We start from the raw sequence: 24,957 nt of genomic DNA on the forward strand, positions 1-24,957 counted from the left end.
GACTCAGGGAGAATGACTATGGTAGAAACAGGACCTGTTACTGAGCAGGGCAGGGACTCAGGAGGAATGACTATGGTAGAAACAGGACCTGTTACTGGGCAGGGCAGGGACTCAGGAGAATGACTGGTAGAAACAGGACCTGTCACTGAGCAGGGACTCAGGAGGAATGACTATGGTAGAAACAGGACCTGTCACTGAGCAGGGCAGGGACTCAGGGAGAATGACTATGGTAGAAACAGGACCTGTTACTGGGCAGGGCAGGGACTCAGGGAGAATGACTATGGTAGAAACAGGACCTGTCACTGAGCAGGGTAGGGACTCAGGGAGAATGACTATGGTAGAAACAGGACCTGTCACTGAGCAGGGCAGGGACTCAGGGAGAATGACTATGGTAGAAACAGGACCTGTCACTGAGCAGGGACTCAGGTAGAATGACTATGGTAGAAACAGGACCTGTCACTGAGCAGGGACTCAGGGAGAATGACTATGGTAGAAACAGGACCTGTTACTGGGCAGGGACTCAGGAGAATGACTATGGTAGAAACAGGACCTGTTACTGGGCAGGGCAGGGACTCAGGAGAATGACTATGGTAGAAACAGGACCTGTCACTGAGCAGGGCAGGGACTCAGGAGGAATGACTATGGTAGAAACAGGACCTGTCACTGAGCAGGGACTCAGGGAGAATGACTATGGTAGAAACAGGACCTGTCACTGAGCAGGGCAGGGACTCAGGAGGAATGACTATGGTAGAAACAGGACCTGTCACTGAGCAGGGCAGGGACTCAGGGAGAATGACTATGGTAGAAACGGGAACTGTTACTGAGCAGGGCAGGGACTCAGGGAGAATGACGATGGTAGAAACAGGACCTGTCACTGTGCAGGGACTCAGGGAGAATGACTATGGTAGAAACGGGAACTGTCACTGAGCAGGGCAGGGACTCAGGGGGAATGACTATGGTAGAAACAGGACCTGTCACTGTGCAGGGACTCAGGGAGAATGACTGTGGTAGAAACAGGACCTGTCACTGTGCAGGGACTCAGGGAGAATGACTATGGTAGAAACAGGACCTGTCACTGAGCAGGGACTCAGGTAGAATGACTATGGTAGAAACAGGACCTGTCACTGTGCAGGGACTCAGGGAGAATGACTATGGTAGAAACAGGACCTGTTACTGAGCAGGGCAGGGACTCAGGGAGAATGACTATGGTAGAAACAGGACCTGTCACTGAGCAGGGACTCAGGGAGAATGACTATGGTAGAAACAGGACCTGTCACTGAGCAGGGACTCAGGGAGAATGACTATGGTAGAAACAGGACCTGTCACTGGGCAGGGCAGGGACTCAGGGGGAATGACTATGGTAGAAACAGGACCTGTTACTGGGCAGGGACTCAGGGAGAATGACTATGGTAGAAACAGGACCTGTCACTGAGCAGGGCAGGGACTCAGGGAGAATGACTATGGTAGAAACAGGACCTGTCACTGAGCAGGGCAGGGACTCAGGAGGAATGACTATGGTAGAAACAGGACCTGTCACTGAGCAGGGCAGGGACTCAGGGAGAATGACTATGGTAGAAACAGGACCTGTCACTGGGCAGGGACTCAGGGAGAATGACTAAGGTAGAAACAGGACCTGTCACTGAGCAGGGACTCAGGGAGAATGACTATGGTAGAAACAGGACCTGTCACTGGGCAGGGCAGGGAATCAGGAGGAATGACTATGGTAGAAACAGGACCTGTCACTGAGCAGGGACTCAGGGAGAATGACTATGGTAGAAACAGGACCTGTCACTGAGCAGGGACTCAGGGAGAATGACTATGGTAGAAACAGGACCTGTTACTGGGCAGGGACTCAGGGAGAATGACTATGGTAGAAACAGGACCTGTTACTGGGCAGGGCAGGGACTCAGGGAGAATGACTATGGTAGAAACAGGAAATGTCACTGAGCAGGGCAGGGACTCAGGAGGAATGACTATGGTAGAAACAGGACCTGTCACTGAGCAGGGACTCAGGGAGAATGACTATGGTAGAAACAGGACCTGTTACTGGGCAGGGCAGGGACTCAGGGAGAATGACTATGGTAGAAACAGGACCTGTCACTGAGCAGGGACTCAGGAGAATGACTGGTAGAAACAGGGACTCAGGGACTCAGGAGAATGACTATGGTAGAAACAGGACCTGTCACTGAGCAGGGCAGGGACTCAGGAGGAATGACTATGGTAGAAACAGGACCTGTCACTGAGCAGGGACTCAGGGAGAATGACTATGGTAGAAACAGGACCTGTCACTGAGCAGGGCAGGGACTCAGGAGGAATGACTATGGTAGAAACAGGACCTGTCACTGAGCAGGGCAGGGACTCAGGGAGAATGACTATGGTAGAAACAGGACCTGTTACTGAGCAGGGACTCAGGTAGAATGACTATGGTAGAAACAGGACCTGTCACTGTGCAGGGACTCAGGGAGAATGACTATGGTAGAAACGGGACCTGTTACTGAGCAGGGCAGGGACTCAGGGAGAATGACTATGGTAGAAACAGGACCTGTCACTGAGCAGGGACTCAGGGAGAATGACTATGGTAGAAACAGGACCTGTCACTGAGCAGGGACTCAGGGAGAATGACTATGGTAGAAACAGGGTCACTCAGGGACTCAGGGGAATGACTATGGTAGAAACAGGACCTGTTACTGGGCAGGGACTCAGGGAGAATGACTATGGTAGAAACAGGACCTGTCACTGAGCAGGGCAGGGACTCAGGGAGAATGACTATGGTAGAAACAGGACCTGTCACTGGGCAGGGCAGGGACTCAGGAGGAATGACTATGGTAGAAACAGGACCTGTCACTGAGCAGGGCAGGGACTCAGGGAGAATGACTATGGTAGCAGGGTCACTCAGGACTCAGGAGAATGACTATGGTAGAAACAGGACCTGTCACTGAGCAGGGACTCAGGGAGAATGACTATGGTAGAAACAGGACCTGTCACTGAGCAGGGCAGGGACTCAGGAGGAATGACTATGGTAGAAACAGGACCTGTCACTGAGCAGGGCAGGGACTCAGGGAGAATGACTATGGTAGAAACAGGACCTGTCACTGAGCAGGGCAGGGACTCAGGGAGAATGACTATGGTAGAAACAGGACCTGTCACTGGGCAGGGACTCAGGGAGAATGACTAAGGTAGAAACAGGACCTGTCACTGGGCAGGGCAGGGACTCAGGGAGAATGACTATGGTAGAAACAGGACCTGTTACTGAGCAGGGCAGGGAATCAGGAGGAATGACTATGGTAGAAACAGGACCTGTCACTGAGCAGGGCAGGGACTCAGGGAGAATGACTATGGTAGAAACAGGACCTGTTACTGAGCAGGGCAGGGACTCAGGGGGAATGACTATGGTAGAAACAGGACCTGTTACTGGGCAGGGCAGGGACTCAGGGAGAATGACTATGGTAGAAACAGGACCTGTCACTGAGCAGGGACTCAGGGAGGACTAGAAACAGGACCTGTCACTGAGCAGGGACTCAGGGAGAATGACTATGGTAGAAACAGGACCTGTTACTGGGCAGGGACTCAGGGAGAATGACTATGGTAGAAACAGGACCTGTTACTGGGCAGGGCAGGGACTCAGGGAGAATGACTATGGTAGAAACAGGAAATGTCACTGAGCAGGGCAGGGACTCAGGAGGAATGACTATGGTAGAAACAGGACCTGTCACTGAGCAGGGACTCAGGGAGAATGACTATGGTAGAAACAGGACCTGTCACTGAGCAGGGACTCAGGGAGAATGACTATGGTAGAAACAGGACCTGTTACTGGGCAGGGCAGGGACTCAGGGAGAATGACTATGGTAGAAACAGGACCTGTCACTGGGCAGGGCAGGGACTCAGGGAGAATGACTATGGTAGAAACATGACCTGTTACTGAGCAGGGCAGGGACTCAGGAGGAATGACTATGGTAGAAACAGGACCTGTCACTGTGCAGGGACTCAGGGAGAATGACTATGGTAGAAACAGGACCTGTCACTGAGCAGGGACTCAGGAGGAATGACTATGGTAGAAACAGGACGTGTCACTGAGCAGGGACTCAGGGAGAATGACTATGGTAGAAACAGGACCTGTCACTGAGCCGGGCAGGGACTCAGGAGGAATGACTATGGTAGAAACAGGACCTGTCACTGAGCAGGGCAGGGACTCAGGGAGAATGACTATGGTAGAAACAGGACCTGTCACTGAGCAGGGACTCAGGGAGAATGACTATGGTAGAAACAGGACCTGTCACTGAGCAGGGACTCAGGGAGAATGACTATGGTAGAAACAGGACCTGTTACTGGGCAGGGCAGGGACTCAGGGAGAATGACTATGGTAGAAACAGGACCTGTCACTGAGCAGGGCAGGGACTCAGGAGGAATGACTATGGTAGAAACAGGACCTGTCACTGAGCAGGGACTCAGGTAGAATGACTATGGTAGAAACAGGACCTGTCACTGAGCAGGGACTCAGGGAGAATGACTATGGTAGAAACAGGACCTGTTACTGGGCAGGGACTCAGGGAGAATGACTATGGTAGAAACAGGACCTGTTACTGGGCAGGGCAGGGACTCAGGGAGAATGACTATGGTAGAAACAGGACCTGTCACTGAGCAGGGCAGGGACTCAGGAGGAATGACTATGGTAGAAACAGGACCTGTCACTGAGCAGGGACTCAGGGAGAATGACTATGGTAGAAACAGGACCTGTCACTGAGCAGGGCAGGGACTCAGGAGGAATGACTATGGTAGAAACAGGACCTGTCACTGAGCAGGGCAGGGACTCAGGGAGAATGACTATGGTAGAAACGGGAACTGTTACTGAGCAGGGCAGGGACTCAGGGAGAATGACGATGGTAGAAACAGGACCTGTCACTGTGCAGGGACTCAGGGAGAATGACTATGGTAGAAACGGGAACTGTCACTGAGCAGGGCAGGGACTCAGGGGGAATGACTATGGTAGAAACAGGACCTGTCACTGTGCAGGGACTCAGGGAGAATGACTGTGGTAGAAACAGGACCTGTCACTGTGCAGGGACTCAGGGAGAATGACTATGGTAGAAACAGGACCTGTCACTGAGCAGGGACTCAGGTAGAATGACTATGGTAGAAACAGGACCTGTCACTGTGCAGGGACTCAGGGAGAATGACTATGGTAGAAACGGGACCTGTTACTGAGCAGGGCAGGGACTCAGGGAGAATGACTATGGTAGAAACAGGACCTGTCACTGGGCAGGGCAGGGACTCAGGGAGAATGACTATGGTAGAAACATGACCTGTTACTGAGCAGGGCAGGGACTCAGGAGGAATGACTATGGTAGAAACAGGACCTGTTACTGGGCAGGGCAGGGACTCAGGGAGAATGACTATGGTAGAAACAGGACCTGTCACTGAGCAGGGACTCAGGGAGAATGACTATGGTAGAAACAGGACCTGTCACTGAGCAGGGCAGGGACTCAGGAGGAATGACTATGGTAGAAACAGGACCTGTCACTGAGCAGGGCAGGGACTCAGGGAGAATGACTATGGTAGAAACAGGACCTGTCACTGGGCAGGGCAGGGACTCAGGGGGAATGACTAAGGTAGAAACAGGACCTGTCACTGGGCAGGGACTCAGGGGGAATGACTAAGGTAGAAACAGGACCTGTCACTGGGCAGGGCAGGGACTCAGGGAGAATGACTATGGTAGAAACAGGACCTGTTACTGAGCAGGGCAGGGACTCAGGAGGAATGACTATGGTAGAAACAGGACCTGTCACTGGGCAGGGCAGGGACTCAGGGAGAATGACTATGGTAGAAACAGGACCTGTCACTGAGCAGGGCAGGGACTCAGGAGGAATGACTATGGTAGAAACAGGACCTGTCACTGAGCAGGGACTCAGGTAGAATGACTATGGTAGAAACAGGACCTGTCACTGAGCAGGGACTCAGGAGAATGACTATGGTAGAAACAGGACCTGTTACTGGGCAGGACTCAGGAGAATGACTATGGTAGAAACAGGACCTGTTACTGGGCAGGGCAGGGACTCAGGGAGAATGACTATGGTAGAAACAGGACCTGTCACTGAGCAGGGCAGGGACTCAGGAGGAATGACTATGGTAGAAACAGGACCTGTCACTGAGCAGGGACTCAGGGAGAATGACTATGGTAGAAACAGGACCTGTCACTGAGCAGGGCAGGGACTCAGGAGGAATGACTATGGTAGAAACAGGACCTGTCACTGAGCAGGGCAGGGACTCAGGGAGAATGACTATGGTAGAAACGGGAACTGTTACTGAGCAGGGCAGGGACTCAGGGAGAATGACGATGGTAGAAACAGGACCTGTCACTGTGCAGGGACTCAGGGAGAATGACTATGGTAGAAACGGGAACTGTCACTGAGCAGGGCAGGGACTCAGGGGGAATGACTATGGTAGAAACAGGACCTGTCACTGTGCAGGGACTCAGGGAGAATGACTGTGGTAGAAACAGGACCTGTCACTGTGCAGGGACTCAGGGAGAATGACTATGGTAGAAACAGGACCTGTCACTGAGCAGGGACTCAGGTAGAATGACTATGGTAGAAACAGGACCTGTCACTGTGCAGGGACTCAGGGAGAATGACTATGGTAGAAACGGGACCTGTTACTGAGCAGGGCAGGGACTCAGGGAGAATGACTATGGTAGAAACAGGACCTGTCACTGAGCAGGGACTCAGGGAGAATGACTATGGTAGAAACAGGACCTGTCACTGAGCAGGGACTCAGGGAGAATGACTATGGTAGAAACAGGACCTGTCACTGGGCAGGGCAGGGACTCAGGGGGAATGACTATGGTAGAAACAGGACCTGTTACTGGGCAGGGACTCAGGGAGAATGACTATGGTAGAAACAGGACCTGTCACTGAGCAGGGCAGGGACTCAGGGAGAATGACTATGGTAGAAACAGGACCTGTCACTGAGCAGGGCAGGGACTCAGGAGGAATGACTATGGTAGAAACAGGACCTGTCACTGAGCAGGGCAGGGACTCAGGGAGAATGACTATGGTAGAAACAGGACCTGTCACTGGGCAGGGCAGGGACTCAGGGGGAATGACTAAGGTAGAAACAGGACCTGTCACTGGGCAGGGACTCAGGGAGAATGACTAAGGTAGAAACAGGACCTGTCACTGAGCAGGGCAGGGACTCAGGGAGAATGACTATGGTAGAAACAGGACCTGTCACTGGGCAGGGCAGGGACTCAGGGGGAATGACTATGGTAGAAACAGGACCTGTTACTGGGCAGGGCAGGGACTCAGGGAGAATGACTATGGTAGAAACAGGACCTGTCACTGAGCAGGGACTCAGGGAGAATGACTATGGTAGAAACAGGACCTGTCACTGAGCAGGGACTCAGGGAGAATGACTATGGTAGAAACAGGACCTGTTACTGGGCAGGGACTCAGGGAGAATGACTATGGTAGAAACAGGACCTGTTACTGGGCAGGGCAGGGACTCAGGGAGAATGACTATGGTAGAAACAGGAAATGTCACTGAGCAGGGCAGGGACTCAGGAGGAATGACTATGGTAGAAACAGGACCTGTCACTGAGCAGGGACTCAGGGAGAATGACTATGGTAGAAACAGGACCTGTCACTGAGCAGGGACTCAGGGAGAATGACTATGGTAGAAACAGGACCTGTTACTGGGCAGGGCAGGGACTCAGGGAGAATGACTATGGTAGAAACAGGAAATGTCACTGAGCAGGGCAGGGACTCAGGAGGAATGACTATGGTAGAAACAGGACCTGTCACTGGGCAGGGCAGGAGAATGACTATGGTAGAAACAGGGGACTGAGCAGGGACTCAGGGAGAATGACTATGGTAGAAACAGGACCTGTCACTGAGCAGGGCAGGGACTCAGGAGGAATGACTATGGTTGAAACAGGACCTGTCACTGAGCAGGGCAGGGACTCAGGGAGAATGACTATGGTAGAAACAGGACCTGTCACTGGGCAGGGCAGGGACTCAGGGGGAATGACTAAGGTAGAAACAGGACCTGTCACTGGGCAGGGACTCAGGGGGAATGACTAAGGTAGAAACAGGACCTGTCACTGGGCAGGGCAGGGACTCAGGGAGAATGACTATGGTAGAAACAGGACCTGTTACTGAGCAGGGCAGGGACTCAGGAGGAATGACTATGGTAGAAACAGGACCTGTCACTGGGCAGGGCAGGGACTCAGGGAGAATGACTATGGTAGAAACGGGAACTGTTACTGAGCAGGGCAGGGACTCAGGGAGAATGACTATGGTAGAAACAGGACCTGTCACTGAGCAGGGACTCAGGAGGAATGACTATGGTAGAAACAGGACCTGTCACTGAGCAGGGCAGGGACTCAGGGAGAATGACTATGGTAGAAACAGGACCTGTTACTGGGCAGGGCAGGGACTCAGGGAGAATGACTATGGTAGAAACAGGACCTGTCACTGAGCAGGGACTCAGGAGGAATGACTATGGTAGAAACAGGACCTGTCACTGAGCAGGGCAGGGACTCAGGGAGAATGACTATGGTAGAAACAGGACCTGTCACTGAGCAGGGCAGGGACTCAGGGAGAATGACTATGGTAGAAACAGGACCTGTTACTGGGCAGGGCAGGGACTCAGGGAGAATGACTATGGTAGAAACAGGACCTGTCACTGAGCAGGGCAGGGACTCAGGAGGAATGACTATGGTAGAAACAGGACCTGTCACTGAGCAGGGACTCAGGGAGAATGACTATGGTAGAAACAGGACCTGTCACTGAGCAGGGCAGGGACTCAGGGGGAATGACTATGGTAGAAACAGGACCTGTTACTGGGCAGGGACTCAGGGAGAATGACGATGGTAGAAACAGAACCTGTCACTGAGCAGGGCAGGGACTCAGGGAGAATGACTATGGTAGAAACAGGACCTGTCACTGAGCAGGGCAGGGACTCAGGAGGAATGACTATGGTAGAAACAGGACCTGTCACTGCAGGGCAGGGACTCAGGAGAATGACTATGGTAGAAACAGGACCTGTCACTGGGCAGGGACTCAGGGAGAATGACTGGTAGAAACAGGACCTGGGCAGGGACTCAGGAGGAATGACTATGGTAGAAAGAGGACCTGTCACTGAGCAGGGCAGGGACTCAGGGAGAATGACTATGGTAGAAACAGGACCTGTCACTGAGCAGGGCAGGGACTCAGGGAGAATGACTATGGTAGAAACAGGACCTGTCACTGAGAGGGCAGGGACTCAGGGAGAATGACTATGGTAGAAACAGGACCTGTCACTGTGCAGGGACTCAGGGAGAATGACTATGGTAGAAACAGGACCTGTCACTGAGCAGGGCAGGGACTCAGGGGGAATGACTATGGTAGAAACAGGACCTGTCACTGAGCAGGTGCAGGGACTCAGGGAGAATGACTATGGTAGAAACAGGACCTGTCACTGATGCAGGGACTGCAGGGACTCAGGGAGAATGACTATGGTAGAAACAGGACCTGTTACTGAGCAGGGCAGGGACTCAGGAGAATGACTATGGTAGAAACAGGACCTGTCACTGAGCAGGGACTCAGGGAGAATGACAGAAACAGGACCTGTCACTGAGCAGGGACTCAGAATGACTATGGTAGAAACAGGACCTGTCACTGAGCAGGGCAGGGACTCAGGGGAATGACTATGGGAAACAGGAACTGGGCAGGGACTCAGGAGAATGACTATGGTAGAAACAGGACCTGTCACTGAGCAGGGCAGGGACTCAGGAGAATGACTATGGTAGAAACAGGACCTGTCACTGAGCAGGGCAGGGACTCAGGAGGAATGACTATGGTAGAAACAGGACCTGTCACTGAGCAGGGCAGGGACTCAGGGAGAATGACTATGGTAGAAACAGGACCTGTCACTGGGCAGGGCAGGGACTCAGGGAGAATGACTATGGTAGAAACAGGACCTGTCACTGGGCAGGGACTCAGGGAGAATGACTATGGTAGAAACAGGACCTGAGCAGGGCAGGGACTCAGGGAGAATGACTATGGTAGAAACAGGACCTGTCAGGGACTCAGGGGAATGACTATGGCAGAAACAGGACCTGTTACTGGGCAGGGCAGGGACTCAGGAGAATGACTATGGTAGAAACAGGACCTGTCACTGAGCAGGGACTCAGGAGAATGACTATGGTAGAAACAGGACCTGTCACTGAGCAGGGACTCAGGAGAATGACTATGGTAGAAACAGGACCTGTTACTGGGCAGGGACTCAGGGAGAATGACTATGGTAGAAACAGGACCTGTTACTGAGCAGGGCAGGGACTCAGGGAGAATGACTATGGTAGAAACAGGAAATGTCACTGAGCAGGGCAGGGACTCAGGAGGAATGACTATGGTAGAAACAGGACCTGTCACTGAGCAGGACTCAGGAGAATGACTATGGTAGAAACAGGACCTGTCACTGAGCAGGGACTCAGGGAGAATGACTATGGTAGAAACAGGACCTGTTACTGGGCAGGGCAGGGACTCAGGGAGAATGACTATGGTAGAAACAGGAAATGTCACTGAGCAGGGCAGGGACTCAGGAGGAATGACTATGGTAGAAACAGGACCTGTCACTGAGCAGGACTCAGGGAGAATGACTATGGTAGAAACAGGTGGTCACTGAGCAGGGAATGACTATGGTAGAAACAGGACCTGTCACTGAGCAGGGCAGGGACTCAGGAGGAATGACTATGGTTGAAACAGGACCTGTCACTGAGCAGGGTTTCAGGGAGAATGACTATGGTAGAAACAGGACCTGTCACTGGGCAGGGCAGGGACTCAGGGGGAATGACTAAGGTAGAAACAGGACCTGTCACTGGGCAGGGACTCAGGGGAATGACTAAGGTAGAAACAGGACCTGTCACTGGGCAGGGCAGGGACTCAGGAGAATGACTATGGTAGAAACAGGACCTGTTACTGAGCAGGGCAGGGACTCAGGAGGAATGACTATGGTAGAAACAGGACCTGTCACTGGGCAGGGCAGGGACTCAGGGAGAATGACTATGGTAGAAACGGGAACTGTTACTGAGCAGGGCAGGGACTCAGGGAGAATGACTATGGTAGAAACAGGACCTGTCACTGAGCAGGGACTCAGGAGGAATGACTATGGTAGAAACAGGACCTGTCACTGAGCAGGGCAGGGACTCAGGGAGAATGACTATGGTAGAAACAGGACCTGTTACTGGGCAGGGCAGGGACTCAGGAGAATGACTATGGTAGAAACAGGACCTGTCACTGAGCAGGGACTCAGGAGAATGACTATGGTGTCACTGAGCAGGGCAGGGACTCAGGGAGAATGACTATGGTAGAAACAGGACCTGTCACTGAGCAGGGCAGGGACTCAGGGAGAATGACTATGGTAGAAACAGGACCTGTTACTGGGCAGGGCAGGGACTCAGGGAGAATGACTATGGTAGAAACAGGACCTGTCACTGAGCAGGGCAGGGACTCAGGAGGAATGACTATGGTAGAAACAGGACCTGTCACTGAGCAGGACTCAGGGAGAATGACTATGGTAGAAACAGGACCTGTCACTGAGCAGGGCAGGGACTCAGGGGAATGACTATGGTAGAAACAGGACCTGTTACTGGCAGGGACTCAGGAGAATGACGATGGTAGAAACAGAACCTGTCACTGAGCAGGGCAGGGACTCAGGGAGAATGACTATGGTAGAAACAGGACCTGTCACTGAGCAGGGCAGGGACTCAGGAGGAATGACTATGGTAGAAACAGGACCTGTCACTGAGCAGGGACTCAGGGAGAATGACTATGGTAGAAACAGGACCTGTCACTGGGCAGGGACTCAGGGAGAATGACTATGGTAGAAACAGGACCTGTCACTGTGCAGGGACTCAGGAGGAATGACTATGGTTGAAAGAGGACCTGTCACTGAGCAGGGCAGGGCCTCAGGGAGAATGACTATGGTAGAAACGGGACCTGTTACTGAGCAGGGCAGGGACTCAGGGGGAATGACTATGGTAGAAACAGGACCTGTTACTGGGCAGGGACTCAGGGAGAATGACGATGGTAGAAACAGAACCTGTCACTGAGCAGGGCAGGGACTCAGGGAGAATGACTATGGTAGAAACAGGACCTGTCACTGAGCAGGGCAGGGACTCAGGAGGAATGACTATGGTAGAAACAGGACCTGTCACTGAGCAGGGACTCAGGGAGAATGACTATGGTAGAAACAGGACCTGTCACTGGGCAGGGACTCAGGGAGAATGACTATGGTAGAAACAGGACCTGTCACTGTGCAGGGACTCAGGAGGAATGACTATGGTTGAAAGAGGACCTGTCACTGAGCAGGGCAGGACTCAGGAGAATGACTATGGTAGAAACAGGACCTGTCACTGAGCAGGGCAGGGACTCAGGAGAATGACTATGGTAGAAACAGGACCTGTCACTGAGCAGGGCAGGGACTCAGGAGAATGACTATGGTAGAAACAGGACCTGTCACTGGGCAGGGCAGGGACTCAGGGAGAATGACTATGGTAGAAACAGGACCTGTTACTGGGCAGGGACTCAGGAGGAATGACTATGGTAGAAACAGGACCTGTCACTGAGCAGGGCAGGGACTCAGGGAGAATGACTATGGTAGAAACAGGACCTGTCACTGAGCAGGGCAGGGACTCAGGGAGAATGACTATGGTAGAAACAGGACCTGTCACTACTCAGGGAGAATGACTATGGTAGAAACAGGACCTGTCACTGAGCAGGGACTCAGGGAGAATGACTATGGTAGAAACAGGACCTTCAGGACTCAGGGAGAATTTAGAAACAGGACCTGTCACTGTGCAGGGACTCAGGAGGAATGACTATGGTTGAAAGAGGACCTGTCACTGAGCAGGGCAGGGACTCAGGGAGAATGACTATGGTAGAAACAGGACCTGTCACTGAGCAGGGCAGGGACTCAGGGAGAATGACTATGGTAGAAACAGGACCTGTCACTGAGCAGGGCAGGGACTCAGGGAGAATGACAGAAACAACCTGTCACTGTGCAGGGACTCAGGGAGAATGACTATGGTAGAAACGGGAACTGTCACTGAGCAGGGCAGGGACTCAGGGGGAATGACTATGGTAGAAACAGGACCTGTCACTGTGCAGGGACTCAGGGAGAATGACTGTGGTAGAAACAGGACCTGTCACTGTGCAGGGACTCAGGGAGAATGACTATGGTAGAAACAGGACCTGTCACTGAGCAGGGACTCAGGTAGAATGACTATGGTAGAAACAGGACCTGTCACTGTGCAGGGACTCAGGGAGAATGACTATGGTAGAAACGGGACCTGTTACTGAGCAGGGCAGGGACTCAGGGAGAATGACTATGGTAGAAACAGGGACCTGTCACTGAGCAGGGACTCAGGAGAATCATAGAAACAGGACCTGTCACTGAGCAGGACTCAGGGAGAATGACTATGGTAGAAACAGGACCTGTCACTGGGCAGGGCAGGGACTCAGGGGAATGACTATGGTAGAAACAGGACCTGTTACTGGGCAGGGACTCAGGGAGAATGACTATGGTAGAAACAGGACCGTCACTGAGCAGGGCAGGGACTCAGGAGAATGACTATGGTAGAAACAGGACCTGTCACTGAGCAGGGCAGGGACTCAGGAGGAATGACTATGGTAGAAACAGGACCTGTCACTGAGCAGGGCAGGGACTCAGGAGAATGACTATGGTAGAAACAGGACCTGTCACTGGGCAGGGCAGGGACCTGGGGAATCTAAGGTAGAAACAGGACCTGTCACTGGGCAGGGACTCAGGGAGAATGACTAAGGTAGAAACAGGACCTGTCACTGAGCAGGGCAGGGACTCAGGGAGAATGACTATGGTAGAAACAGGACCTGTCACTGGGCAGGCAGGGACTCAGGGGAATGACTATGGTAGAAACAGGACCTGTTACTGGGCAGGGCAGGGACTCAGGGAGAATGACTATGGTAGAAACAGGACCTGTCACTGAGCAGGACTCAGGGAGAATGACTATGGTAGAAACAGGACCTGTCACTGAGCAGGACTCAGGGAGAATGACTATGGTAGAAACAGGACCTGTTACTGGGCAGGGACTCAGGGAGAATGACTATGGTAGAAACAGGACCTGTTACTGGGCAGGGCAGGGACTCAGGGAGAATGACTATGGTAGAAACAGGAAATGTCACTGAGCAGGGCAGGGACTCAGGAGGAATGACTATGGTAGAAACAGGACCTGTCACTGAGCAGGGACTCAGGGAGAATGACTATGGTAGAAACAGGACCTGTCACTGAGCAGGACTCAGGGAGAATGACTATGGTAGAAACAGGACCTGTTACTGGGCAGGGCAGGGACTCAGGAGAATGACTATGGTAGAAACAGGAAATGTCACTGAGCAGGGCAGGGACTCAGGAGGAATGACTAGAAACAGGACCTGTCACTGAGCAGGGACTCAGGGAGAATGACTATGGTAGAAACAGGACGTGTCACTGAGCAGGGACTCAGGAGAATGACTATGGTAGAAACAGGAGGGACTCAGGAGGAATGACAGAAACAGGTCCTGTTTCACTGAGCAGGGCAGGGACTCAGGAGGAATGACTATGGTAGAAACAGGACCTGTCACTGGGCAGGGCAGGGACTCAGGGGGAATGACTAAGGTAGAAACAGGACCTGTCACTGGGCAGGGACTCAGGGGGAATGACTAAGGTAGAAACAGGACCTGTCACTGGGCAGGGCAGGGACTCAGGGAGAATGACTATGGTAGAAACAGGACCTGTTACTGAGCAGGGCAGGGACTCAGGAGGAATGACTATGGTAGAAACAGGACCTGTCACTGGGCAGGGCAGGGACTCAGGGAGAATGACTATGGTAGAAACGGGAACTGTTACTGAGCAGGGCAGGGACTCAGGGAGAATGACTATGGTAGAAACAGGACCTGTCACTGAGCAGGGACTCAGGAGGAATGACTATGGTAGAAACAGGACCTGTCACTGAGCAGGGCAGGGACTCAGGGAGAATGACTATGGTAGAAACAGGACCTGTTACTGGGCAGGGCAGGGACTCAGGGAGAATGACTATGGTAGAAACAGGACCTGTCACTGAGCAGGGACTCAGGAGGAATGACTATGGTAGAAACAGGACCTGTCACTGAGCAGGGCAGGGACTCAGGGAGAATGACTATGGTAGAAACAGGACCTGTCACTGAGCAGGGCAGGGACTCAGGGAGAATGACTATGGTAGAAACAGGACCTGTTACTGGGCAGGGCAGGGACTCAGGGAGAATGACTATGGTAGAAACAGGACCTGTCACTGAGCAGGGCAGGGACTCAGGAGGAATGACTATGGTAGAAACAGGACCTGTCACTGAGCAGGGACTCAGGGAGAATGACTATGGTAGAAACAGGACCTGTCACTGAGCAGGGCAGGGACTCAGGGGGAATGACTATGGTAGAAACAGGAAACAGGACCTGTGGTACTGTCACTGAGCAGGGCAGGGACTCAGGGAGAATGACGATGGTAGAAACAGACCTGTCACTGAGCAGGTCAGGGACTCAGGAGGAATGCAGGGCAGGGACTGAGCAGGGACTCAGGGAGAATGACTATGGTAGAAACAGGACCTGGGCAGGGACTCACTGAGCAGGGCAGGGACTCAGGAGGAATGACTATGGTAGAAACAGGACCTGTCACTGAGCAGGGCAGGGACTCAGGGAGAATGACTATGGTAGAAACAGGACCTGTCACTGAGCAGGGCAGGGACTCAGGGAGAATGACTATGGTAGAAACAGGACCTGTTACTGGGCAGGGACTCAGGGAGAATGACGATGGTAGAAACAGAACCTGTCACTGAGCAGGGCAGGGACTCAGGGAGAATGACTATGGTAGAAACAGGACCTGTCACTGAGCAGGGCAGGGACTCAGGAGGAATGACTATGGTAGAAACAGGACCTGTCACTGAGCAGGGACTCAGGGAGAATGACTATGGTAGAAACAGGACCTGTCACTGGGCAGGGACTCAGGGAGAATGACTATGGTAGAAACAGGACCTGTCACTGTGCAGGGACTCAGGAGGAATGACTATGGTTGAAAGAGGACCTGTCACTGAGCAGGGCAGGGACTCAGGGAGAATGACTATGGTAGAAACAGGACCTGTCACTGAGCAGGGCAGGGACTCAGGGAGAATGACTATGGTAGAAACAGGACCTGTCACTGAGCAGGGCAGGGACTCAGGGAGAATGACTATGGTAGAAACAGGACCTGTCACTGGGCAGGGCAGGGACTCAGGGAGAATGACTATGGTAGAAACAGGACCTGTTACTGGGCAGGGACTCAGGAGGAATGACTATGGTAGAAACAGGACCTGTCACTGAGCAGGGCAGGGACTCAGGGAGAATGACTATGGTAGAAACAGGACCTGTCACTGAGCAGGGCAGGGACTCAGGGAGAATGACTATGGTAGAAACAGGACCTGTCACTGAGCAGGGCAGGGACTCAGGGAGAATGACTATGGTAGAAACAGGACCTGTCACTGAGCCAAATCAAAAAGGGTAACACCCACATTTGGTTAAAACTCAACAAAGGAACTTAGTGATGATTCATATATCCTTCTCCTTCAGATTCATCTATGATGAGTTCCAGAAACCAACCAGTTTCAAGCTGAAGGCAATATTTAATCCTCGTAACAATTCCCTATCTTAGGTCACTATATTTTAAGAATGTGAAATGTCAGAATAATAGTAGAGAGAATGATTTATTTCAGCTTTTATTTCTTTCATCACATTCCAAGTGGGTCAGAAGTTTACATACACTCAATTAGTATTTGGTAGCATTGCCTTTAAATGGTTTAACTTGGGTCACATGTTTCAGGTTGCCTTCAACAAGCTTCCCACAATAAGTTGGGTGAATTTTGGCCCATTCCTCCTGACAGAGCTGGTGTAACTGAGTCAGGTTTGTAGGCCTCCTTGCTCACACACACTTTTTCAGTTCTGCCCACACATTTTCTATAGGATTGAGGTCAGGGCTTTGTGATGGCCACTCCAATACCTTGCCTTTGTTGTCCTTAAGCCATTTTGCCACAACTTTGGAAGTATGCTTGGGGTCATTGTCCATTTGGGAAGACCCATTTGCGACCAAGCTTTAACTTCCTGACTGATGTCTTGAGATGTTGCTTCAATATATCCACATCATTTCCCCACCTCATGATGCCATCTATTTTGCGAAGTGCACCAGTCCCTCCTGCAGCAAAGCACCCCCACAACATGACGCTGCCACCCCCGTGCTTCACGGTTGGGATGGTGTTCTTCGGGCTGGCAAGCCTCCCCCTTTTCCCTCCAAATATAACAATGGTCATTATGGCCAAACAGTTCTATTGTTGTTTCATCAGACCAGAGGACATTTCTCCAAAAAGTACAATCTTTGTCCCCATGTGCAGTTGCAAACCGTAGTCTGGCGTTTTTATGGTGGTTTATATAATTGTAAACTTGATGTTTTTATTTATTTGCCGTTCTTTCTTTTTGTAAACGTTTTACTATTTAATTAAAAATAAAAAAATAGCCTGAAGCACAAACAACAACAAAAGGTCATTCCCCCTGAGTCCCTGCTCAGTGACAGGTCCTGTTTCTACCTGAAGCACAAACAACAACAAAAGGTCATTCCCCCTGAGTCCCTGCTCAGTGACAGGTCCTGTTTCTACCTGAAGCACAAACAACAACAAAAGGTCATTCCCCCTGAGTCCCTGCTCAGTGACAGGTCCTGTTTCTACCTGAAGCACAAACAACAACAAAAGGTCATTCCCTGAGTCCCTGCTCAGTGACAGGTCCTGTTTCTACCTGAAGCACAAACAACAACAAAAGGTCATTCCCCCTGAGTCCCTGCTCAGTGACAGGTCCTGTTTCTACCTGAAGCACAAACAACAACAAAAGGTCATTCCCCCTGAGTCCCTGCTCAGTGACAGGTCCTGTTTCTACCTGAAGCACAAACAACAACAAAGGTCATTCCCCCTGAGTCCCTGCTCAGTGACAGGTCCTGTTTCTACCTGAAGCACAAACAACAACAAAAGGTCATTCCCCCTGAGTCCCTGCTCAGTGACAGGTCCTGTTTCTACCTGAAGCACAAACAACAACAAAAGGTCATTCCCCCTGAGTCCCTGCTCAGTGACAGGTCCTGTTTCTACCTGAAGCACAAACAACAACAAAAGGTCATTCCCCCTGAGTCCCTGCTCAGTGACAGGTCCTGTTTCTACCTGAAGCACAAACAACAACAAAAGGTCATTCCCCCTGAGTCCCTGCTCAGTGACAGGTCCTGTTTCAACCTGAAGCACAAACAACAACAAAAGGTCATTCCCCCTGAGTCCCTGCTCAGTGACAGGTCCTGTTTCTGCCTGAAGCACAAACAACAACAGTCCTGTACCCATGTTTATATGTACTGCTATTAGTACTACTGAAATGAAGTGGATTTCATTATCCTCATTGTATTGTACTTTATTGCCTGAAATACTATACTGCTTTGGAAGTATCTACAAATTGTATTTCATGCCAATAAAGCAATTCAAATTTGAATTTGAGAGAAGGAGAGAGAGAGAGAGAGAGACCTTCTCAAGTGTTGAGCTCCTTGAGGGTAATTTACCTCTCCAGCATAATGCTTGATGCCAAACTGGTGATCAGTCACTCTGGGCTTCATGTAGTACTGGTTGGTCTGGAGAGAGAGAGAGAGAGAGACAGTCAGAGACACCAACATTACACTGGACACTCGGTAAGGAACTACATGTTCAGAACTCATCAGCTGATGCAATGAGTAATGTCGTGACCATTGTATCTGAAAGAGTGCCGAAGCCACACACAGAAACTGTAACAAAATAAAAAGATCCAATCTGTAGTAGGAGGCATAGAGGTCAGTTCAGTTGTGGTTTTCTGTTGTGCATTTCTTCAGTTTCCACTGGCCTGTCTGGACTGAAAGGACAGAGAGCTGAGAGGGCTGAGAGGGAAGAGAGGACTGAGAAGGCAGAGAGGACAGAGAGGACAGAGGGGACAGAGAGGACAGAGAGGACTGAGAAGGCAGAGAGGACTGAGATGACAGAGAGGACTGAGGGGACAGAGAAGACAGAGAGGACAGAGGGGACAGAGGGGACAGAGGGGACTGAGAGGACAGAGAGGACTGAGAAGACAGAGAGGACTGAGAAGACAGAAAGGACTGAGAGGACTGAGAGGACAGAGGGGACAGAGAAGACATAGAGGACAGAGAGGACTGAGAGGACAGAGAGGACAGAGAGGACAGAGAGGACTGAGAGGACTGAGAGGACAGAGAGGACTGAGAAGACAGAGAGGACAGAGAGGACTGAGAGGACTGAGAGGACAGAGAGGACAGAGGGGACTGAGAGGACAGAGTTACTGCACTGATCTGCTCTACACCGAAGACATTATTCAGCCTGGGTCTGAGGACAGTTTTTTACAATCACCTTGGCACTAATTTTAGAACATTGATGTCATTTTTCAAAACTCTAGACACAAAACTCACAACACAATGATCAAAATGCACATTTTTGAAAACTCTTAACACTTTTTCCAATTGCTTGGATACAATACACATAAAGCTAAGATCATTTGTTCGTTGACCTGAACAGACCTGCCGCTGCCTGAATGTGTTCTGTTAATCACACCGTTCTCTGTAAACAACGACAGCTCTCTGCTCTATATGTTCTCTGTAAACAACGACAGCTCTCTGCTCTATATGTTAATCGCACCGTTCTCTGTAAACAACGACAGCTCTCTGCTCTATATGTTAATCGCACCGTTCTCTGTAAACAACGACAGCTCTCTGCTCTATATGTTAATCACACCGTTCTCTGTAAACAACGACAGCTCTCTGCTCTATATGTTAATCACACCGTTCTCTGTAAACAACGACAGCTCTCTGCTCTATATATATGTTAATAAACAACGACAGCTCTCTGCTCTATATGTTAATCACACCGTTCTCTGTAAACAACGACAGCTCTCTGCTCTATATGTTAATCACACCGTTCTCTGTAAACAACGACAGCTCTCTGCTCTATATGTTAATCACACCGTTCTCTGTAAACAACGACAGCTCTCTGCTCTATATGTTAATCACACCGTTCTCTGTAAACAACGACAGCTCTCTGCTCTATATATTGAGTTGCAGGCAGCCACATGATTTGCTGTTGGACAGAACAAGCTATTGGCATTAACACACATGTGTACCTAATAAAGTGGCCGGTGAGTGTATGTATGCAGGTCCTTGTAATTGCTTTTCCAATACTGCCAACTTGTTACTGATGATTGATTTCACCTTGGGGTACGACTATGTAGTGGACTGAGTGGTATCCACCTACAACAACATAGAGATAACATGGAGCTGTATAGTGGAGCTGTATAGTGGAGCTGTATAGTGGAGCTGTATAGTGGACTGAGTGGTATCCACCTACAACAACATAGAGATAACATGGAGCTGTATAGTGGAGCTGTATAGTGGAGCTGTATAGTGGACTGAGTGGTATCCACCTACAACAACAGAGAGATATCATGGAGCTGTATAGTGGAGCTGTATAGTGAACTGAGTGGTATCCACCTACAACAACATAGAGATAACATGGAGCTGTATAGTGGAGCTGTATAGTGGACTGAGTGGTATCCACCTACAACAACATAGAGATAACATGGAGCTGTATAGTGGAGCTGTATAGTGGAGCTGTATAGTGGAGCTGTATAGTGGACTGAGTGGTATCCACCTACAACAACATAGAGATAACATGGAGCTGTATAGTGGAGCTGTATAGTGGAGCTGTATAGTGAACTGAGTGGTATCCACCTACAACAACATAGAGATAACATGGAGCTGTATAGTGGAGCTGTATAGTGGAGCTGTATAGTGGACTGAGTGGTATCCACCTACAACAACATAGAGATAACATGGAGCTGTATAGTGGAGCTGTATAGTGGAGCTGTATAGTGGAGCTGTATAGTGGAGCTGTATAGTGGAGCTGTATAGTGGAGCTGTATAGTGGAGCTGTATAGTGGACTGAGTGGTATCCACCTACAACAACATAGAGATAACATGGAGCCGGCAGGTGATCCAGGTCACAATAGAGTTCAAGCAGTGGGAGGAGGAAGACGAGGAAGATGTGGTGACCAAAGGAATGGCAGGGGACGAGCACCCCTTCTGAGAGGTGGTCGTGGGCCTCGTTGGAGAGGTGTGGTAGAGGACAAGACCACGGACCAAGACAACAGAAGCAACAGCTAAGAGTGTCCAATGGAACCCCAAGCAAGAGCTGTAGTAGACCATGTCGTAAATCATGGCAAGACAATGACTGAGGCAGCTACAATGATTACAACCAAAACCTCAGAAGATCAACCCTGGCTTCAATTATCAGAACTTTCCACGATGAGAAAAGTCTTCAGCTAAACATCAGGCTACTGTCAACTGTGAAATGACTGTATACTGCATGGCAATGTGTACCACAGAGTAGGTGATGTGACTAAATGTGTTCTTACTGTAATTATCCCTGCAGAATTGAGACTAGGCCAAATAGGGGAGGCAGAGGCAAAATTCTGACTGACCAACAAGAGTGTGCTGTGGTCAATTTGGTTCGGGCCAGAAATTATATTCGCTTTTCAGAAATTCGGCAGCACATCTTGGACAATGACGACAACGTTCAACAATGTGGAAGCCATGAGATTGCTGACTATTGCACGCATGCTGAAAAGACACCAGGTGTCTCTAAAAACAGCTATACCGTGGGCCTTTTGAAAGAAATGCAGACAGAGTGAAGCAACTGAGGACTGAGTATGTTCAGGTATGTTCAGGTATGTTCAGGAATGTTCAGGAATGTTCAGGTATGTTCAGGTATGTTCAGGTATGTTCAGGTTCAGGATGCCTGTTGTGAAAAATTCCCCCAAAATTCTACATCATTGTAATCAGTAATTCTCTTTCCAAAATGTATTTTTAGAGGGTGATGGAGCCGGATGCTGATGAAAACCATCACAAAATCCTCTTTTTGGATGAGGCAGGCTTCAACCTGGCCAAGACAAGGAGGAGATTTTGTAATTTCATTGGCCAGAGAGCAACCATCCAAGTACCTGGGCAACGTGGGGGCAACGTGAGGCCGTGTGGTGGGACGCAGACCACGTATTGGATAATATAATGCAGCTCTCCTTGTAACCTTCCTTGATGAGATAAATCAGGTCTGTAGAGCTGATTGTTGACCTATGTCATTGTGTGGGATAATGTCAGGTTCCACCATGCTCAAATGGTGCAAGCATGGTTTCAGGCCCAACCACAATTTATCGTCCTGTACTTACCCCCATACTCTCCTTTCCTAAAACCCGATTGAGGAATTTTTCTCCACGTGGAGGTGGAAGGTATATGATAGGCGCCCTCACAAACAAACCACCCTTCTTTCTCCAGGCCATGGGTGACGCATGCAATGACATCACGGCAGACCAGCGTCAGGTCTGGATTCGCCCGAAGATTCTTCCCAAGATGTTTGGCTAAAGAAAACATCCATTGTGATGTGGATGAGAACCTGTGGCCAAATCCACAAGACAGAGTTGATGGAAATATAGAAGCACAGAAATCAATCTTTTGTTTTGCTTTTTACAGTAAGCAAGGTGAGGAACACTGCAGTGATGTTTTACAGTAAGCAAGGTGAGGAACACTGCAGTGATGTTTTACAGTAAGCAAGGTGAGGAACACTGCAGTGATGTTTTACAGTAAGCCAGGTGAGGAACACTGCAGTGATGTTTTACAGTAAGTCAGGTGAGGAACACTGCAGTGATGTTTTACAGTAAGCAAGGTGAGGAACACTGCAGTGATGTTTTACAGTAAGCAAGGTGAGGAACACTGCAGTGATGTTTTACATTAAGCCAGGTGAGGAATACTGCAGTGATGTTTTACAGTAAGCCAGGTGAGGAACACTGCAGTGATGTTTTACAGTAAGCCAGGGGAGGAACACTGCAGTGATGTTTTACAGTAAGCCAGGTGAGGAACACTGCAGTGATGTTTTACAGTAAGCCAGGTGAGGAACACTGCAGTGATGTTTTACAGTAAGCCAGGTGAGGAACACTGCAGTGATGTTTTACAGTAAGCCAGGTGAGGAACACTGCAGTGATGTTTTACAGTAAGCCAGGTAGAGGAACACTGCAGTGATGTTTTACAGTAAGCCAGGTGAGGAACACTGCAGTTGACCTTTTACTGTAGTTTTTTTGTTTTTTTTGTAGCTAATTATTTTTGCTTTGATTCAAAGAAACCTATGTTGTGATTTTACTGTATTTCATCAATACATTTCAGATTTTGTTCCATGATTCCACTGTGTCTGTTGTATTCTCTTTACTAGTCCTTTTACAGTGATGTATTTATGTGTAGTACCATAATGAAACATCTGTCACATATTTTGTACGACAATATCTAATGATTGTACGAACAACGACACAGTGAAACTATCGGTATCTTGTGTGTGTGTGATCTAAATGAATGTTCCCATGGTATTTCATGATAAATGAGTTATTTGAACCAATGATTCTGCAAGTGCAACGTTCCTTTAAAGATATGAATGCACAATGCAATGTTTTGATCAGAGTTTTTAAAAATGAAATTAGTGCCAAAGTAATTGTAAAAAAACTGTAGCTGTCTGTGGGCTGGGCTGGGCTGGCTAGAGAGGAAAACATTTCCTTTAGAGCAGACTGTGTGTGTGTGTGTGTGTGTGTGTGTGTGTGTGTGCGTGTCTCTGTGTGTGTACTCACAGCGTGTCTACTGTGTAGTTTCTCTAGCAGGGTGTAGTCGGTGCCTTTAGGGAAGCGACTCTCCTCGTTGATCAGAGCCAACATGCCCAGTTTCTGACGGACAAAAGGAAGGTTCGTTTCTGAGACCAGAGTACTGTTTCGTCAGCTTGGCACAGCTACACATAGAGACAGAGATGGGTGCTATGTGGCCTTGGTCAGGATAGTCAGGTAGGTGTCTTAGGAGAGGCTTATCCTAGAGTAAGTCTTGGCGTTAGTCTGGGGGTCCCCTAGTAGAGGCTTGTCCTAGAGTAAGTCTTGGCGTTAGTCTGGGGGTCCCCTAGTAGAGGCTTGTCCTAGAGTAAGTCTTGGCTTTAGTCTGGGGGTCCCCTAGGAGAGGCTTGTCCTAGAGTAAGTCTTAGCGTTAGTCTGGGGGTCCCCTAGTAGAGGCTTGTCCAAGAGTAAGTCTTGGCTTTAGTCTGGGGGTCCCCTAGGAGAGGCTTGTCCTAGAGTAAGTCTTAGCGTTAGTCTGGGGGTCCCCTAGGAGAGGCTTGTCCTAGAGTAAGTATTGGCGTTAGTCTGGGGGTCCCCTAGGAGAGGCTTGTCCTAGAGTAAGTCTTGGCGTTAGTCTGGGGGTCCCCTAGTAGAGGCTTGTCCTAGAGTAAGTCTTGGCGTTAGTCTGGGGGTCCCCTAGTAGAGGCTTGTCCTAGAGTAAGTCTTGGCTTTAGTCTGGGGGTCCCCTAGGAGAGGCTTTTCCTAGAGTTAGTTAGTCTGGGGGTCCCCTAGTAGAGGCTTGTCCAAGAGTAAGTCTTGGCTTTAGTCTGGGGGTCCCCTAGGAGAGGCTTGTCCTAGAGTAAGTCTTAGCGTTATTGGCTTGTCCTTAAGTCGTTGGGGTCCCCTAGGAGAGGCTTGTCCTAGAGTAAGTCTTGGCTTTAGTCTGGGGGTCCCCTAGGAGAGGCTTGTCCTAGAGTAAGTCTTAGCGTTAGTCTGGGGGTCCCCTAGGAGAGGCTTGTCCTAGAGTAAGTCTTAGCGTTAGTCTGGGGGTCCCCTAGTAGAGGCTTGTCCTAGAGTAAGTCTTAGCGTTAGTCTGGGGGTCCCCTAGGAGAGGCTTGTCCTAGAGTAAGTCTTGACGTTAGTCTGGGGGTCCCCTAGGAGAGGCTTGTCCTAAAGTAAGTCTTAGCGTTAGTCTGGGGGTCCCCTAGTAGAGGCTTGTCCTAGAGT

General features: G+C 50.1%; 1 protein-coding gene across 1 annotated transcript in view; it reads right to left on the minus strand.

The window, feature by feature from the left end:
• The window catches only part of LOC115127140 (unconventional myosin-X-like), a 322,940-nt gene that overhangs the window by 160,604 nt on the left and 137,379 nt on the right, over nt 1-24,957 (minus strand). The window contains exons 15-16 of the mRNA XM_065016386.1: nt 23,761-23,853; nt 18,629-18,697 (exon numbers count right to left, since the gene is read on the minus strand). Coding sequence (XP_064872458.1) covers nt 18,629-18,697; nt 23,761-23,853 — 162 coding nt within the window. The remainder of the gene's footprint in view (nt 1-18,628; nt 18,698-23,760; nt 23,854-24,957) is intronic.

Source organism: Oncorhynchus nerka, linkage group LG3, assembly GCF_034236695.1.
Source record: "Oncorhynchus nerka isolate Pitt River linkage group LG3, Oner_Uvic_2.0, whole genome shotgun sequence".
Lineage (NCBI taxonomy): Eukaryota > Metazoa > Chordata > Actinopteri > Salmoniformes > Salmonidae > Oncorhynchus > Oncorhynchus nerka.